A 19,510-nucleotide genomic window follows, 5' to 3' on the forward strand; every position below is an offset into this window, starting at 1 on the left:
TCAAGAGGAGAATATCTTCTCTTAAAGAACTTTGATGAAGTCAACAATTGATCTTGCACATGGATCATATAATTAATTAATGAACCACATTACATGTAAATATATATATTCTATTAAAATTAGTATCATTAATGTGGGTATGATTTGATTCTCTTATCCAAGTTTACATTGTTTAATGGAACAAGTTGCACGCACGTCATTTCCCTCCTGATGCAATAAAATTATTTTGTTGATGTTCAATAATATTTTTTTTTGTTTTAATTTATATGTGTTAATTATTATTTGGAGAATCAAAAAATTTGAACTATAATTTTTTTAAATACTTTCTAAATATTTTGAATTTGATAACTATTATTATATTTTATAGTATTTTATATGTAGTTTCAACATATACAAATTTTATTTTTTAAAAATATTAAAGATTACATTTTATATATGAACATTAATTAATTTGACTCTCATACTTTAAATCAAACCACATAAATTGAAACGGAGCTAGCATATATCCTATCTTCCTCCATATTAGTTAATAGTGTTTTATTTGAATTTTAAACATCTACAGCTCATTTTAAATATCTCCAAATGTAATAGAATTATTTTGCTACCAATAAGGATAGCAATGGATGGATAGAATCATTCCACCTCTTGATTAGAGATTTTGGATTCGAGCCAGAAGATATGAAAAAATTTTATTAGGGAGCTCTTCCTTCTTAAATGACCCTTACATAGCACGACTCCTCGTTAGTATGACTTCCCAATACAAATATCGAATAAGAAATCGAAAAAAAAAATATGTTGCTACACTATATAAATGTGAATGTGGACCTATTAATTGTAGTTCAAGTTAAGGACCTAAAGTCTCAAATTAAAAGATAGAGCTAAAATGGCCTCATCAACAATTCTTTCAAGAAAAATCATTAAGCCTTCTTCCCCAACCTCCTCTTCTCTTAGACATCACAATCTCTCTTTTAGAGATTACATAGCTATTCCTTCATATGCTCCAATTGCCTCCTTCTACTCTAAACCTGATAATTATACTAACATAAGCCAGATATCACACATTCTTGAAAATTCCCTTTCAAAAATATTATCCTCTTATTATCCCTTTGCTGGACGAATCAAGGATGATAAGTATGTTGATTGCAATGACATAGGAGCTGAGTATTTAAATGTCCGAGTCAATTGTTCAATGTCTGAAATTCTCAACAATCCATACAATGATGCTATTGATATAGTCTTCCCACAAGATTTGCCTTGGAGTAATTCATTGAATGCAAGTATACTAGTGGTTCAATTAAGCCATTTTGATTGTGGTGGACTAGCAATTAGTGTATGTCTATCACACAAGATTGTTGATGGGTATAGCCTATGTAAGTTCCTTATGGATTGGGCTGAAACAGCTCGAGATCATGAATTGGACAATTTCAAACCATCTCTTCAGTTTGATGGAGCGTCGTTCTTCCCACTAATGGATGATCCTCCAACTATACCTAGAGTTGTGCCTGAACCCCAACAATGCGTGTCAAGAATATACAATTTCTCATCCTCTAGCTTGGGAAGACTCAAGGATATTGTTGTTGCAACAAATTCAGGAGTTGTACAGAATCCAACTAGCATTGAAGTTGCCACAGCACTTGTTCATAAATGTGGGGTGGCTGTGTCAATGTCAAATTCAGGCGAGTTTAAACCAACTCTATTGAGCCATGTCATGAATTTACGCCCACCAATTCCACTAAACACCATTGGAAATGCTTGTTGTCATTTTGGGTCAATAACAATGAAGGAAGATGAGATAAAGCTACCAAACTTGGTGGCTCAACTACAAAAGGCTAAACAACAACTTCGAGACGAGTTGAAAGATATGAATACAAATGAACTAGCCTCGCATGCACTCGAAAAAATTAAAGAGGGTATAGAAATAATAAAGCGCGATATATTTGATGTGTATTATTGCACAAGCTTATGCAATGTTGGATTATATAAGATCAATTTTGGATGGGGTAGCCCCGTAAGAGTAACCCTAGCAAAAAATCCAATGAAGAACCACTTCCTTTTCATGGATGAACCAAATGGAGATGGAATAAATGTACTAATCACTTTGACTGAAACTGATATGTTAATATTTCAGAGTAACAAAGTCCTCTTGGAATTTGCTTCTCCAATTGGAATGTTGTACAATTGTTAAGTTGTTTGGATTTTAAATTCAGTTGTCTATTTCAATTTATTACTTTTGTGTTATGTCACATTTTTATGAGTTGATGAACTCTGCTAATTTCTTCACATAACACAACGTATGGCCCTTTAGGTCTTAGTATCGTATAAATAATACTTCTTGTGTTCTATCTTTACTTGCTTTCATGAACTCGGATACGTGGTCCCAGTAAGACCCATAAACTGATTTCCCTTCAATGAACCACGTGAATGTTTGTTCGAGTGTTGTCAAGTTTCCTTTAACTTGAGAGATGGTTTCTTTAAGCCTTTTATTGCAATGCCATGATGAAACAAATGTGTCTTTAGGTTCCCTACATATGTAAATGATCTTGCATTTTGAGTCTTGTATAGATTGTGGCAAGCAAGTGTAAGGAAGATATGTGCCCAATAATGGGAACTTGACATCATCAAGAGAAGTAAGATTGATGTCACAATCAATTTCTAAAGCTGGTATGCATTCATGAGAAACTTTTGTGAGTAAAGGGTTTGTGGAGTCATCAAAATGATTTCTTGTCATAATGGAAAATACCAATGATTTAAGCCAAGTGTTGCCTGTTTTTGGAAGACCACAAAGGAAAATATTGGAGGGTTGAGACTTGAAATTTTCTTCTATACATAATATTGATTCCAATAAGATTAAAGGAAACCAAAAGCCTTTGTATTGGTAGTGATCAATACAACTAAAATTTTTAGAGGTTTCTCTTCTTGGGAGGGATGAAATTATCTCTTTGTATTTCATGTTCATTGACATTTTAAAAAAAAAAAATCTTTTTTGGTGAAGGGGGGAATTCAAGAAACTGAAAACTTGATCACATGTCTAACGATACAGACAAAATATTCAAGTCTAACTCTTAAGAACTCAAGTTTGTTACGATCCAAAATTGGAGTCATAATGAAAAGAGTTGCAAAAAAACAAAATGTAGTTCTTAAAATCTAAAATTGAAACTTCAATATGAATTTTGAACCGCCTAAAGTACTAATCAACTTGTAGTCTTATGTTTAGGGAGCTTCAAAATCTATAAATATACAAAAAACTTAAAAAGATTGCCTTATATATAAAATATATTTTTATTGAGGAGGTTCGGATGAACACTCTCCCGTCCACCTAGATCTTCCCTTGCATAATGGTACTAGAGGCGGATGCAGTAAGAGGCCAGGGTGTTCGGGTGAATACTCTAGACAAAAAATTACAGTGTATATTTAGGTTAAATTTTATGTGTTAATGTATATATATTAACTTTTGAACACCTTGAACATATATTACAGTGTATATTTAGGTCCAGTTATTTTTTCAAACATCTTGAGTGAAAATCCTGAATCCGCCACTAAATGACACCTACCCTAATCCCTCCTGATAGGTTCAACCTTTCGATAAGACATAAAACATAAGATAAATGCAGAAGTAAAGTAAATGATAACACGATATCAGAGATCCCAATCATCTTCCATAATGATGCAACAGTACAAAACAAAACCAACCCAAAACTCTGCGTCACATGTACAATAACTTTCTAATACAAAGAAAAATGTCAAGTCTAGTACATCAATGTCTGAAAGGCTGTGAAATTAAAAAAAAAAAACAAATCAAGTCTCCGTAGGAGCTCATCATAAATTCGAATTTGCAACGGCCACAAATGAGTTCAGAACCACGTAAATAACTGAAGTCAGAATCTACATCAGAAGCAACAAGGATTGATTGAGTACAAATTATAAGTACTCAGTAGACATTATAGACTGATCAAACTTAATAATAAATTGTTATCCAAGCAAAGTTTGTGAAAGACTAAGTCATAACCTATCTTAAAGCTCTCACAAATGCGTCACAGTCCAAAAATAATTAAATGCACATAAAGTCAACTCTTCTTGCATGTGAATCATATAATTAATTAATGTGGATATGATTAATTCTCGTATTCCATTTAAATTGCTTAATTGAACAAGTTCTACGCGCGTTATTATCATATTTATTTTAATTTATATGTTGCAGTTATTATTTGAAGAATCTAAAAATAGTTCTTTTTGGATAAAAAAAAATTGTAACTATATTTTAAATTATTTCTTATTATTATTTATAGAATTTTTTATATATATTCTAAACATGTACATTTTAATTGTATCAAAGTTATGACCTGACATAACGTAAGAAAACTTGATACTTCATTCTTTTAGTTTATAAAGTGTGTTAAGGTAAAGTCAACACTTCTTGCACGTGGATCATATAATTAATTAATGAACCACATTCATGTAAATATTTTATTAAAATTAGCATCAGGATCATGATCCTTTTAAATATTTTTTAAATATTTCAAGTTGTTAACTGTAATTTATAGAATTTTTATATAGTTTATGAATAAGTAAATTTTATTTTTAAAATAAAAATAAAACTATTTATTCAAATATTAGTTGGTTTGATTTTCGTAACCTAAATCAAGCCACCTAAATTGAAACATTGGTTTAATCGGATACTACACATCTACAAACTCATTTTAACCATCTTTAAATGTATACATATAATTACTTTGCTACACTATATAAATGTGAATTTAGACCTATTAAGTGTATTTCAAATTAAAACATAGAACTAAAAATGGCCTTATCAACAATTCTTTCAAGAAAAATCATTAAGCCTTCTTCCCCCATCTCTTCTTCACTTAGACATCACAATATCTCTTGTAGAGATCAAACAGCTGATCCTTCATATTCTCCAATTGTTGCCTTGTACTCTAAACCTGAAAACTATAACATAAACCAAATATCACACATTTTTGAAAATTCCCTTTCAAAATTATTATCCTTTCACTGGACGAATCAAGGATAATAAGTATGTCGATTGTAATGACATAGGCATGGAGTATTTTAATGTTCGAGTCAATTGTCCAATGTCTGAAATTCTTACCAATCCCTACAATGATGCTATTGATATAGTCTTCCCACAAGATTTACCTTGGAGTAATTCCTTATCGAAAGAAAGAATTAGCATGCTAGTGGTTCAATTAAGCCATTTTGATTGTGGTAGAATAGCGATTAGTGTATGCCTGTCACACAAGATTGCTTATGGATATAATTTATTAAGATTCCTTAATGATTGGGCTTCTATTGCTCGAGATAATCAATTTGATTTCAAACCATCTCCTCGCTTTGATGGAGCTTCGTTCTTCCCACTAAAGGATGATATTCCTCCATCTATACCTAATTTTATGCCTAAACCACAACATTTTGTGTCATACAATTTCTCATCCTCTAGCTTTGGTCAAACTCAAGGATATTGTTACAACAAATTTAGGAGTTGTACAGAATCCAACTCGCATTGAAGTTGCCACTGGACTTCTTCATAAATGTAGGATGGCTGTGTCAATGTCAAATTCAGGCGTGTTTAAGCCAACTCAATTGTTCCATGTAATGAATTTACGCCTGCCAATTCCTCACAACACAATGGGAAATGCTAATTGTCTCTTTAGCTCAATAACAATGACTGAAGATATGATAGAGTTACCCTACATCGTTGCTCAACTACAAAAGGATAAACAACAACTTCGCGACGAGTTGAAAGATATGAATACAATTCAACTAGCCACTTGTGCACGAGAAATATTTTAAGAGGGTTTAGACGTAATAAAACATGATATATTTGATGTCTATTGTTTCACAAGCTTTTGCAATTTTGGGTTATATAAGATCGATTTTGGATGGGGTAGCCCTGTAAGAGTAACCCTAGCAAAATATCCAATGAAGAACCACTTCCTTTTCATGGATGAACCAAATGGAGATGGAATAAATGTACTAATCACTTTGACAGAAGCTGATACGTTAGTATTTCAATGTAACCAAGAGCTACTAGAATTTGCTTCTCCAGTTGTTCTATAGTTTTAGCCTACATGCATTGCACATATATATCGTGTCATATGTGAGATTACTTCCATCTTCCGTACTTGTTTTTATTTTTTGAAAGGTTAGCAATCCATAATCTGTTTGTACTAATCCAGTTTATTAAAGGTGAACTTCGTTGGTTTATGTAAAGATTCTTGGGACATGATTACTATCTACTACTGGCTTGAAAGTAGTGTGACTCCACCCTTAGCAGATCTATTGTCTCCTCCAGACAACAAAAGACAAGGCAATGCTAATTGAGGCTGTGTGATTGTGTGATTGGAATCTGACATCTCCTTTGCTTGATTCATGATGTTGGCATAAATTTTAAAGCTAACAATAAATGCCATGTTATTTTGCACGATCAGGTGTTTTAGGATGTCATCACCAACATATTTAGTATGCTTGTGGAAAAAAAAATGTTTATAGAGTTGTGCAGAAATGTTTTTTTCCTTCTCTATTTCACTTAAAGCAAAAGCAATTTTGTAGTATTTACAAGTTGGAGAAGGAATTGGAGAAGGAAGTGGTTGAGATCTATCATTTTAATATTAATTATTTATGATATTAGCTCATAAATTTTTTGGTGATATAATTTTCAATTATTTTTTTGCAAAATATTTATAGAATTCTTCGTAACGATCTAGGGGAACATTACATGTAGTCTCGGCATGATCCACACCATTTTCTTAGCAATTAGGGACCACTCAATAGGAATTAGGCGATTTACTCAATTTTTCGTCTGTGTTAGCCCATAAATTTTTTGGTGATATGACTTTCGGTCAATTATTTTGCAAAACCTTTACAGGATCCTCTGTAACGACCTAGGAAAACAGTAAGTTTATCCTCGGCATGATTCACTCCATTTTCTGCACGTTTAGGGGTCACTCAACAAGAATTAGGCGATCTTCTATATTTTACGTGTGTGTTAGCCATAAATTATTTGGTGATATGGTTTTGGGTCAATTTTCTTGCAAATGCTTTACAGGACCCTCCATAACGACTTGGGGGACGGTACGTATAGCCTCAACATGATCCACACCATTCTTTTAGCATTTAGAGGTCACTCAACAAGAGTTAGATGATTTTCTCAGTTTTTCATGTGTTAGCCCGTGAATTTTTAGTGAGAAATTCAATTATTTTGCAAAACATTTACAGGACTCTCTGTAATGACTCAGGGGAATAGTAAATGTAGCATTGGCATGATCCACACCATTTTCTTAGCATTTAGGGGCCATTAAACCGGAATTAAGCAATTTTCTCAGTTTTTCGTGTGTTAAAGCCCCTGAACTTTTTGGTGATATATATGGCTTCCGGTCTATTTTTTTGCAAAACCTTTTCAAGACCATCCATAACGACCTAGGGAACAGTATGTGTAGCATCTGCATGATCCACACTATTTTCTTAGCATTTAGGGTCAACTCAACATGAATTAGGTGATTTTTTTAATTTTTCGTGTGTGTTAGCCTATAAATTTTTTGATGATATGGTTTTTGGTCAAATTTTTTTTTTGCAAACCTTTACAGGGCCCTTCCTAATGACCCGGGGATAGAACGTGTAGACTCGGCAGGATCCACACCTTTTTGTTTAATATTTAGGGGGCACTCAACAAGAATTAGACGATTTTTTCAGTTTTTTATGTGTGTTAGCCCATAAATTTTTTGATGATATATCCTTAAGTTAAGAGAAGAGGTAAGGCAGCACGTTCTAGCTTGAATTTTACCTCAATTGAAGGTTAACACTATTCAATCACTCCACTGAGTTCTCCTAACAATTACCCCAATCTACCATTTTAATCACCCAATTTCGTCTAGAAACGAGAGAGAAAATCAAGTTTGAAGTTGGAGAAAATAACAAAAAAATGAGCTAGAAATATTCTCCTAGACACTGTAAAGCGACCAAAGAGGTCATTTAAGCGACCACCTCAAAGAGGCGGGCCTTGCTAAAGCGAGATTCATGTCGCTTAAGCGAGGGATTGTTTTAGCGACCATCCAGCAGCTTTAGCGACACACGTCCAGACAGTACGTGTCGCCTAGGCATGATTCACACTATTTGTTTTAGCATTTAGAGACCACTTAACAAGAATTAGGTGATTTTATTTATAAATATATTTGCTATTTGCGACGACATGAGGTGTTGCCTTTCCTTTTATTTATGTGGTTGTGGCTAAAATTTCTTTCTAGGATTATTATTTTTGGATTATATTCAGTAATTTTAAAATTGGGTTTGAAATTTTCAATAAATGTTGATTATCCTAATATTTATGAATTTCAAATTGATTAAGATTTAATTTTATATAAACTATTTTCTTCTTTGAACATGATAAAATAACCAAAGTGATGAAAAAAGAACATAACCAATAAATCATTTATAAAAGAAGATCATGTAAGATACGATGGACAGTAAGATATTTGAGATACAAATTTTATTTATATTATTTGAATATTTGTAACATTTATTTTAACGTCAATTGCTATATTTTAATAATTTTGTTTTTCATGTATATAATGTTATTGATTGATGTAATACATACGTGCACAACATGTCACTAAACTAGTATTATATTAAAAACATGAAAGTTCTTAGAAATGTTAATTGAACTTTTTGTCATTCATACCAATGTTAGTAATTGATGATTACACAATTCGAACAATTTCAAATTTACCTCAAATAAACGTTTAAGAAATCATCTCCTGATTCATTGATCTATAGAGCGAGTTATAGGAACAACCATCGGAAAAAGGAAAAGTCAAGTCAAACAGGAAGCGAACTCATTAAAAGACTTTACAATAGATAAATTTATCATGTACTATTTTATCACAAAATATTTTAACATAATACATAAACATGTCCTTTAGTTTGGCTTTATCTGACATCTATACTCTCCAACTTTGATTGTGCATAAGTAGGCACTTAAATTTATATTGAGTTTGAACAAGTAGAGAAACACACGGCTACTTGACATCCTATGTGGCAATTCACACCCTACATGACATCTTACGTGTATTATGTCATGTGTCTACTTATTCAATTTATATAAATTTAAGTATTTATTTATACATATTTAATGTGGCCAAATTAAAGTGCATATTTATGTATTATGTCAAATACTTTCTTTCCCAAATATGTAACTCACATGAACTGCGATGTAGGGCGGGGCAGGTTGAAATGTTTGCAGGTTAAGCCAAATTTGCCTTGCCTCACCTCGCCTCGTGTACACAATTATTTCTGCCAGAGACTGTTTTTACAATTATAATACTTTCATTTCATTTCCCTTCCAACCAATTTCCTTGATTCACTCTTCATCTGTGCCCTTCAACCAATTTATCCCTTCCCATTTGCTTCTCATTCTTACACCGCTCCTACCCCACCCCTACCCTCATAATGGTACCTGAAAAATTTTGCTTCTCATTTCTTGGTGATCTTGTGGGATGGCATCAATCATTCGTTCCTTTTGGCAGTTTTCTCAATTGGGTATGTAAAAAAAACTTTAAAACTTAAGCTTTATAATCAGAAAAGTGTTATAGATCTTGGGTTGGTGTTGTTTTCTGTTACAAATTGCAAAAGGAAAAAAAATCAAGAAATTGAATTTGTTGTGTTCTAGAGGTACCCATTTGATGTCAGTGTCGGAGCTAGAATTTTTAGTTTATGAGTTCTCAAGAATAATACTTTTTGTTCATTGTATTCTAGATAAATTATTTGTATATATTAAATATTTTTTCAATATAAATACTGGGTTTAAGCCAAAGCTATTAGGGGTGGACAAAGCATGGTGTGGTACGATATTTGAAACTTTGATTTGGTAATTTTAATTTTTAAAAATATTAAATTAATTTGGTAAGGTTTGGTATTTTAAAGTTTGGTTTTGATATTTTGCGGTATGGTAAATCGTTAATTATGGTTTGTTCAACTTAGACTTATATATACTCAGATAGAGAATTATGACTTCGGTTTTTCAAAAAAATATATTAATTATATCATCCTAACACTTTACACATGTAGAAATATATATTCAGAAGAAGGTACAAGCAACCTCATTTGTTAATTAATTACACAAAAAAAAGACATTTCGATCAATATAGAGTAGTCGAAGTTATATTCTGTGTTTTCTGGAAAATAAAAAAGATTAGTCAAAGTTTCAACGACTAAACATTTAGTTTTGTACTAATACACTGTTGTATATTTGTTAGTATTACATAATATATATGAATTATTTATGCAACTATACAGTTCGGTTTGGTATTTCGGTATCTTATTTATAACTTAATACCAAAAAAAAAATTAGAATGTATATCATATACCATACCAAATATCATAATACACCACAGTATCAAAAATTTCATTTTGATATGGTGATTCGGTATCTCCCGTACCATGCTCACCCCTACAAGATACTAGTTTCAAAGATGTAACTTTAAGGCTGGCTCCGCCCCTGTTTGATGCATTGCTGCTTTGTTCTGTGTCTCTGTATTGGTGATTACATGTCATTTAGTTTACTTAGTGTCACATTTGAAGGTTAAAAGTTTAAATTTACTAAGTGATGCCCCATTGTGGGATTACTAGGATAATAGTTATGGCTTGAGAGGAATTGCAAACTCTTGAGGTTCAAATTTCTGATTTTTGTTTACTTGTTTTAGTGATATGGATTACCTTCCTGTTGAGGTCGTTGGGAATATCCTGTCTCACCTCGGAGCAGCGAGGGATGTGATTGTAGCGTCTGCAACGTGTAGAAAGTGGCGGGAGGCTTGTCAGAAACACCTCCATACTCTTTCATTCAATTCACATGATTGGCCTCTCTATCGAGACCTAAGTACTAGTAGGCTGGAGATACTGATTACTCAGACATTGTTTCAGACAACACGTTTACAAGGTTTATCGATATTGATGGATGATGTTGATGAGTTCTCAGCTTCCACTGTAATTGCTTGGCTCATGTATACAAGAGAATCGTTGCAATGGTTGTTTTACAATGTCCGTACTACTCCAAATATCAACATTCTTGATATATGTGGTCGACAGAAGTTGGAAATGTTGGTACTTGCTCATAATTCTGTATCAGGAGTTGAACCAAATTATCAGAGGTTCCTCTGTTTAAAATCCCTTTCATTAAGTTACGTTAGTATTTCAGCGTTGGATCTGAATTTGTTACTCACAGCATGTCCAAAGATTGAAATTTTAGCCCTTGTGAATCCTGAGATTGCAATGTCAGATGCACAGGTAACTGTTGAGTTGAACAGCACTACACTAAAGAGTATCTACATTGAAGCTATAAGTTTGGACAAGTTTATATTGGAGGCTGACAGCCTTGAGAATCTGCACTTAAAAGACTGTGCACTTGAGCTTTTTGAGCTCGTCGGAAAAGGAACTCTGAAGTCTTTCAAGATTGATGATGTTAGTATTATACATCTTGATGTTGGTGAGTCTGTTGATAATCTTGAAACCGTTGATGTTAGTAATTTCACCATAAATTGGTCCAAGTTCTATCAGATGATTTCGAAATCATCTACAATGACAAGTCTCAGGTTATGGGACGTTGTGTTTGATGAAGAGGACGAGATTGTGAATGTTGAAACAATTGCACTTTGCTTCCCACAATTAAACCATCTTGCAGTTAGTTATGACTTACGAGATGACTTACGAGAGGGAATTCTTCACTATGGTTTACAAGGATTCTCTCTGTTAGAGAATGTCAATGTGTTGGAGCTGGGATCAACAGTAATCAATGATGTCTTTACTCAATGGGTTACTGGTCTACTGCAAAGATGTCCTAATCTCACTAAATTAGTTATTCACGGAATAATTTCTGAGACGAAAACACATGAAGAGTGCCAAATGTTGGCCAACTTTACCTCATCTATTGTTCACCTGATGAGGCGATACATACATGTAGATGTGCAGTTTGAATTTGAGTAGATCACAGACATACGTTAATGTGGAATATTGGGCTCAATCAACAATATCGGAGGCAGGTAGAAAAGGTATTTAATTGAACTTGAATCCTTTTGCTTCCTCTTGTCCTTCGATTACTGTTACTATCTATTGTTTCTTGTACTTCGATTATCTCACTATTTTGTTGTAGTTAGTGTTCCTTTTTATTTTCAAAATGCTTTTTCATGCTTTCTGTAGTAGTTTGTCATGATCTCTTCACTTCTGTTATTTCTTTTTCGATCTGCTTTGTTATGCTTTTCTTTGAGATGAGGGTCTATCGGAAACAACTTCTCTACCTCCTAAGGCAGGGGTAAGATCTGTGTACACTCTACTCTCCCAAACCCCACTTGTGGGATTACACTAGGTATGATGTTGTTGTTGTTGCTTCTTAATGAGATGGTGCAGATTATGGAATCATTTCCTAGCAGTGTTTCTTAGTAGATCCTTCCCACTGGATTAACCTTTTGAAAATCTGTTTGCTTACTTGCTATTGCTATGATTCAAACTTTTCAATTGACATGATATCATCCTCTAGGAATTCAATTCATTTTACACTTCCTCTTGATTACTGTCAACCACTCGTAACAACTTGATGAAATGAGCACCAAAGAGTGTGATCTAACAGTAAATGAAGTGGGTTGAGAACCATTAGGTCTCAGGTTCAAATCCCAACAGAGACAAAAAAACTAGGTGATCCGTCTTTCCTAGTGCCTTGGTGGATAGAGTTATCCAGTACCTATTACTGGTGGGAAGTGACACGTATCTCATGGAGTTAGTCGAGGTGTGCGCAAGCTGACCCGGACACTGTGGATGGAGGATGTGGACTAGCGTGCTATGATGTCTCTTTCATGTTCCAACGATTCGTATAAAAATAGAAGTACAAGTAGGAAGTCTACCCAGCCATGTGCGTGTTCTTTTCATATAATTATGATTCAAGCTAATCACCTAACGAAATTGATGAATTAGACTAGAGTGGCTACAATCAGACGCCAGATCTTAGTTCACCATTTTACTAACTTGTATATTAGAAGATATTAACTAAAATCCAGAATGAAGTTCCTTAGTATCCTTGTTCAATCTCTGTTTATATGTTATGACAATTTGTTGATTGGATGGGCACGATCACGAATACTTGTATATCTTCGTGTACTCTCCTCTACACGATCGTTCCTTTGATCAGCATCATTTCTAGTTACGGAAAATGATGATTCTAGTTTTATCACACTTTAGTAATATCAGATGTGCTGAATTTTGAGACTCTCTTCTGTGTTTTCCATTGAAATTGCTGCTATATTTACCTCAGGAACTCATGTTACTGCTGCCTCTTTTTCATCGTTTGTTCAGCCAATGAATCTATCGGAAACAACCTCTCTACCTTCTCAAGGTAGGGGTAAAGTCTGCGACTCTGCATATGTTGTACCCTCCCCAGACTTCATCTATGAGATTACATTGGATTTGTTGTTGTTGTATCTAGTGTTTAAATTGGAATGCTCTATGTTTTTGTGTATCTTTCTCTTCCCCCTTCTCACATACACACCGACAAACGACGTCTTTCTCTCTCTCTCTGAATTGAGACCTAAACTTTGTGAAGTATCTTGATTCTTGGATATGTCAAATGTACACTAGTTATGTTTTTGGGCTCTTAAGCAATTGGTGTAGGAGCTCATTGACGCATAGAAGCCCTCGGCTACTTTGTTAAAACTCTCAAAAAAATGCATTCAGATCCTTCAAAATTAATGCATTTTTTGTGGATCCGACAGGGGTACAACGATATTTTTATAGAGTGCGATCAACATAGATCCCTCAATCTTTTGTCTCAGAGCTCAGAACTGGTAAAGTCGTTTGTCATGTGACCATGAGATCATGAGTTGAGTAGTGAAAACAATCTCTTGCAGAAATGCAGGATAAGACTGTGTATAATAAACCCTTGTGGTCAGACTCTTTCTAGAATCCTGTACATAGCAGGAGTTTAGTGCACCGGATTATCTTTTTTTCTTTAATATATAATTAACTAATCTGTTAATGCAGTTGTTAATGTAGTTGTGGCTAGAGAGTAGTAGTTAGATTTATTTGACATTCATTATTTCCAAATTAAGGATATTCAATAACAAGTTGAAGTTTCAATGTCAATACTATATATAATTTGATAATATTATCACTTGTAATTAAAAATAAAATTGTGGTTCTGATGGTGAATCTCTTTGTTTGTTAGTTTGTTTTGTTGTACTTATAACTAAAAAAAAAAATGTTTTATTCAAAATAGTTTTGTTTATGTATATGTGGTATGAATAATGGCCAGCCAAATATTGAAATAGGGTGACAAACATTTAACAAATAAAAATAAAAAATAGAAGCCTTGCTTCCTTCATAACTTATAATATATAGTCAATCATTCAGTCTATTATTAATTAAATATAGGATATGCCATTTTGAATTTGTTGAGGTGTCAAATTCTGATAATTACACAAATTAAGTTCTTCCTAAAGAATAACTTTAGGATAAAAGTCGCACTGCTTTAACTAAAGAATATGATTTAAAAAATGTGTTTGTGTATATCTTCTTCTTTTTTTGTAATATTTAAAGACAGAGAAAAACATATGAATTAGTGATAATTGGAGATTTAAAAAATTTGCAACTTATATATTCCTTAAATTAATTAAGGAGTTGTTTGATTGTTGGGCCGGAGCAAGGTTATCAATGTATTAAATCTTGTATAAATAGTAGTATCATTTTTGGCACCATCTTTTTGCTATATATAAAATTCAATAAACCTAATATGGTGTTCGATTGTAATTTAGAAATCTCCATAATTAATATATTTATAAGTTATGAAGGGATCTGTGCATTATTTTATGTAGGATAGAAGATGAAATAACTAATATATGAATAACTAAAAACTACATAAAATTACAGGCAGATACCCTCATAACCAATATTCCTATATTACTAATATTTTTATAACTCTAATCAACTGTCAAACATCCCTTAGGGATTATCTGATTGTGGAATAAGTTATTTTAGAATTATAATACGAAAGTTAAATGATGATGTGATTATTTAGCTGATATAATAGGTGTTTGGTTTAATAGACTAAACATATAAAATACAAGGTATAATATAAAATATGTATAGTTTAAATTGAATAAATTATTCTGTCGAATTTTAATCTAATATTTCTTAAACAAAAGCCTTAGGAGAAAAGTTTGAGGGAAGGGTAAATGTGTCATTTTATTGTCTTATCCTGGATTAGTAATTTCGAGATTCTTATTTCACATAATTGATAATACTATAATTGTGATATAAATAATTCCAAAATTGTTAATCCCAAAATAAAAATTATTTGAAATAAAGGATATAATAATTTCACAATTTATTCCGAAATTATAATCTCTAAACTCCACCCAACGCAAAAGGATTAGGAGATCATATCATATGGAAATGTTTGATTAAGTAATAATTATCCACAGATACTTATATCTATATTATACCCTTATGGGGTGCGACCTATTTCAGAATTCTACACAAAAATAGGATGGCCCTTTTAATTATCTTGACAAGTAAATAACCTCTAAAAAAAATATTAAAAATTCAAGCAATGCCCCCAAAGTCATACTGTGAGGAACTTTTAGGAGTTGCCTCAGAATTTTGATTAGCTTAGGAGATTAATTAGTTTACTAATTAGTCAAATCTTATATGCATGAACCATGGCCTGCAAATCTTAAAACCCATAATTAATTTGTACTGAGATTTTCTTTTTCAAGTGTCAGAAGGACTTGTTCAAAGAGTACCATTTTTGGTGTTTTATTTGGAATATTCTGACTAGGGTTGTACAGGCAAATCGATAAACCGCATCAAACGATAAATCGAATCAAATCGGAAAAAAAATCCGACTAGTGGTTTGGTTTGACTTGGTTTGGTGTTTGGAAAAAAAAAACCGACCATTATAGGGTTGGTTTGGTTTTAACTAAAAAAAGTCAAACCGAACCCAAACCGACTCGATTATAGATATACTACTTTTAAATTATGTTATACATAAAAATATTTATTAAAATATAATTTATAAATATTTTTTTAAAATTTTTCATAATTTTTGTTTTCTTTCTTACATTTAGATTTGGACTTGAGTACATCTTATAAAGTTATATTATAAAGTTAAAACTTCAAACAGTGTTGTGCCTCCATCTTATATGTTGATATTTTGTACTAGAACTCTTTTTAATAAGCACTGCTCTGTGTTTTTTATTAGATACTATAAAAAAAACCGAGAAACCCGAAAAAACCCGAAAAATCCAAAAAACCCGAGAAAAATTGATATCGAAAAACTCGACTTTTATTGGTTTGGTTTGATTTGGTTTATAGATTTAATAACCCGACACAAATAATTTGGTTTGATTTATAAAAAATCCGAACCAATCCAATCCATATACACCCCTAATTCTGACCATTAAACAATAGTACAAGATTTTGAATGAGTAATATTGAACTAGTTTGATAGTCAAGAAAACAATCATCAAGTTATATGTGGGGAAAAAACTCCCTTTTTCTTTGAATCTTTAACCAAATATTAGCCAATCAAATTTATTATTTATTTTTTCTAATTAATATACGTAGACTATACATTGATTATATTCATATGACATATTATACATAAATTTTACATATGTTATGCATCTATGGATTATTTTAAATTTAAAAGGTTAAGTAAGCGGCTATTTAAGTTAATTTTTCTTTTCTTTCTTTTTCAGTTAGGAGAGGATGGATTTTTTCTTGTTTCCTGCATATTGCAGCTACATCATGGATGGATACGTTTTTTTTATGTTGGTTGTCAATATATCACAATCTTCATTTTTTATTTGAAAACAACAATGTGAACAAGTTAAATACATACGAAAGGAGTTGACTATCTCAATTAGCTTGATATTGAGGCATAATTATTATTGTTAGTAGTTTATTTGAGGCTAGAGAGTGTTGTGGTGAGAGCCTAAGAGGCTTCTATGTTTGGATTAGCCATTAGTTTGGATAAGTTGAGAGGCAAGATTGAAATTAGTGAGGAAAAAATAGAGATTAAGAAAGGATATAATTTTTCAATTAGACCTAATATGACAAGCAACTAATAAAATATATAATTAACTAAGTTACATGCTTAAGTGACCAGCAAAGACTTAATCTAATCTTTACATGATTTGTTAAGATTTAATCCAAACCAATAAACTTCAAAAGTTAGAAAAGCAAGCAAAGTATAAACAAGTACACACAACATTTTCAAAGGGGATGTTTAGATATTCAAAGGAACAATATTTCTCAAAAGGAATTTTTAGAATTTTCCACAAGGAACATTTGAAGGTAAACTTCCAACTATAATATAATCTATGTATGACCTATAATTCACATATTTGAGCATTATTTAAAAGATATAAATCTTTTATGAATATTTCTACTAAAACGTCATCAAAAATATAAGATTTTCGAAGAATTACAACTATTAATCTTTCCTTAGAATAGGGTGTATACACCCCTCATTCTTAAAATGTTGTTTTTTTTTTCTAATTTCACATGAATATGAAATCTTTTGTGCATTTAAATAAAAAGATATTAGCACTCAATTGCATGCATACCTAATCCATTGGGAACTAGTTCTCACCTTTTTATGGTCCCAAGAGCCTTTTGTATGACCAATGATTGGTTTGTAGGAAGGAATTATTGGTAGGGGAACACAGCTCCAAAGGGGATATAAATCTATTGATGGACCCATAATACGTTTATTTGGTTGGAATATACAAATTGTTTAATATATATATATATATATAAAATATTTTATCTATGAAATTTTGTATTTATAAAATTCGTATATCAAATTTTATTTTTTAAATGACTAAGAGAGTGTTATTCAAAATCACAAAGAGTAATTAAATAATCAAAGTTGCACATGTTTGAATGTTAAAGTAAATCTAGTCTAATTAATAGACAATTGAACTTACATAATCTAAAGCTAAGGTAGATATCTCATGCTGCAATCCCAATTTTTTATGTGCAGAATATTAATGACAATATAATTGTGAGCCATTATCTAGTGTTGACACACAATTTACCTTGAAGAAAATAAAATTTTCCTGTCTTATAAATTTAATCTATCTCTTGTATATTAAAATTTTGAGATAATGGATCAAAACCCTCCTAAAGTATTACGATTGTATTGATTCTATATTTAAATTATGCCTGGTTATTTACTTAAGTTTCGAACACTATGAATGAAGAAAATTTCTGATAAGAAGCATTTTCCTTTTTATGAGGCTTGATTCCGGATTAATTGGAGCCTCAAAACAAATATCGGATATCAAGTTGGGCACAAAAAGAAAATGAAGAGTTATAAGTAACACCAATAAGACTAATGATGGAATAAATAAGATCTCTTAGCTATAAACAAGAGATCACAGCTTCGAACTTTGAAAATGAGAAAAATTCTAATAAGAAACTCATCCACTTTATGTGGCACGAGTTTTAATTAATTAATCATAACCCCAAAATGAATATCAGATCTATTAAAAAAAGATTTAGTAACAATATTTGGCATAATAGAGGCAAACACCATACCTCTTGTTGCCCAAAAAAGGGACCCTAATTAATCATCAATAATGGTGAAGTCCACTTAACCAAATTTCTAATTAAGAGAAAAGAATCTTGAGTTTTAGGTGATGACAGGGTTTAGATGTTGACATGTCAACAAAACAGATAATACCCAACAAATTCATTTCAAACCCCTTTAAATTAATTAATTTTAGAACACAATTAGTTGAGTGCCTTTTCCATTTAAACAAGTTTTGGTTTGATAATTAGTTAAAACCAAAATTTAAATTCCCAAACCATTTTGTATGGAAGGGTGAAGGGACAAATCTATCATCCATCAAATTATGAATTTTATTTTATTTTTTATTGATAAATAGACTTATTAAAAACAGATAACGTAAAATTCATAATTTTTTTTAAAAAAAAATATATATAGAGAGAGAGAGAAAGAGAAGGAAATCGATTATCTTATATTTTATTTAAAAAAATATATACACTCAGTTTATAAATCCACAATAATGTATGTTGTACAAAAGAAACAAATTTATTCTTTAATAAGACATATTTAAAATTATATCTCAAAAGGGCAGTCTGGTGCTCTAAAGCTCCCGTCATGCGCAGAATTCGGGGAAGGGCTCAACCATAAGGGTATATTGTATGCAGTCTTACCTTGCATTTCTGTCAGATGCTATTTCCAAAGCTTGAATATCTCAATCTTAAAATAATTTATCGACTATAATAATTCTCATTGATCATTTATCCTTTTAAGCTCAACCCACATATGAACTAACATTTAAATCAAGGGAACAACTATCTACCTTCTCTCTCCTACTTTATTTATCATATAATATAATTTCCTGTGAAAGAAAGCTTTGTCTCATCTTTTATATTTTATTCAAAAATAATTTATGTAAAACAGAATTTATTGTATAGAAAATATTTT

General features: G+C 31.7%; 2 protein-coding genes and 1 pseudogene across 3 annotated transcripts; all 3 read left to right on the plus strand.

Moving 5' to 3' along the window:
• The first annotated feature begins 883 nt into the window (after positions 1-883).
• LOC129903817 (acylsugar acyltransferase 3-like) lies at positions 884-2,185 on the plus strand. The gene has a single exon (XM_055979334.1). It carries the CDS (start codon positions 884-886, stop codon positions 2,183-2,185), a length of 1,302 nt encoding a protein of 433 aa, XP_055835309.1.
• A 2,604-nt stretch (positions 2,186-4,789) lies between these two features.
• On the plus strand, positions 4,790-6,075 carry LOC129903818 (acylsugar acyltransferase 3-like; annotated as a pseudogene).
• A 3,147-nt stretch (positions 6,076-9,222) lies between these two features.
• Positions 9,223-16,885, plus strand: LOC129904670 (F-box/LRR-repeat protein At1g67190-like). Of its 2 annotated transcripts, none has more exons than XM_055980247.1 (3): positions 9,223-9,549; positions 10,713-12,053; positions 16,749-16,885. In XM_055980247.1, the coding sequence occupies exon 2, from the start codon at positions 10,717-10,719 to the stop codon at positions 11,986-11,988; it is 1,272 nt and encodes a 423-aa protein (XP_055836222.1). In that variant the 5' UTR covers positions 9,223-9,549; positions 10,713-10,716; the 3' UTR covers positions 11,989-12,053; positions 16,749-16,885. The 2 variants fall into 2 exon arrangements, with proteins under 2 accessions (XP_055836222.1, XP_055836221.1); XM_055980246.1 differs by lacking the exon at positions 16,749-16,885 and adding an exon at positions 13,307-14,123.
• Positions 16,886-19,510: the final 2,625 nt, after the last annotated feature.

The sequence above is a fragment of the Solanum dulcamara genome, chromosome 9 (assembly GCF_947179165.1).
Source record: "Solanum dulcamara chromosome 9, daSolDulc1.2, whole genome shotgun sequence".
NCBI classification, from domain to species: domain Eukaryota; kingdom Viridiplantae; phylum Streptophyta; class Magnoliopsida; order Solanales; family Solanaceae; genus Solanum; species Solanum dulcamara.

Excerpts from the sequence above, each read along its gene's own strand:
- LOC129904670 (XM_055980247.1), top strand. The coding sequence starts at position 10,717 with ATGGATTACCTTCCTGTTGAGGTCGTTGGGAATATCCTGTCTCACCTC.
- LOC129903817 (XM_055979334.1), top strand. The coding sequence starts at position 884 with ATGGCCTCATCAACAATTCTTTCAAGAAAAATCATTAAGCCTTCTTCC.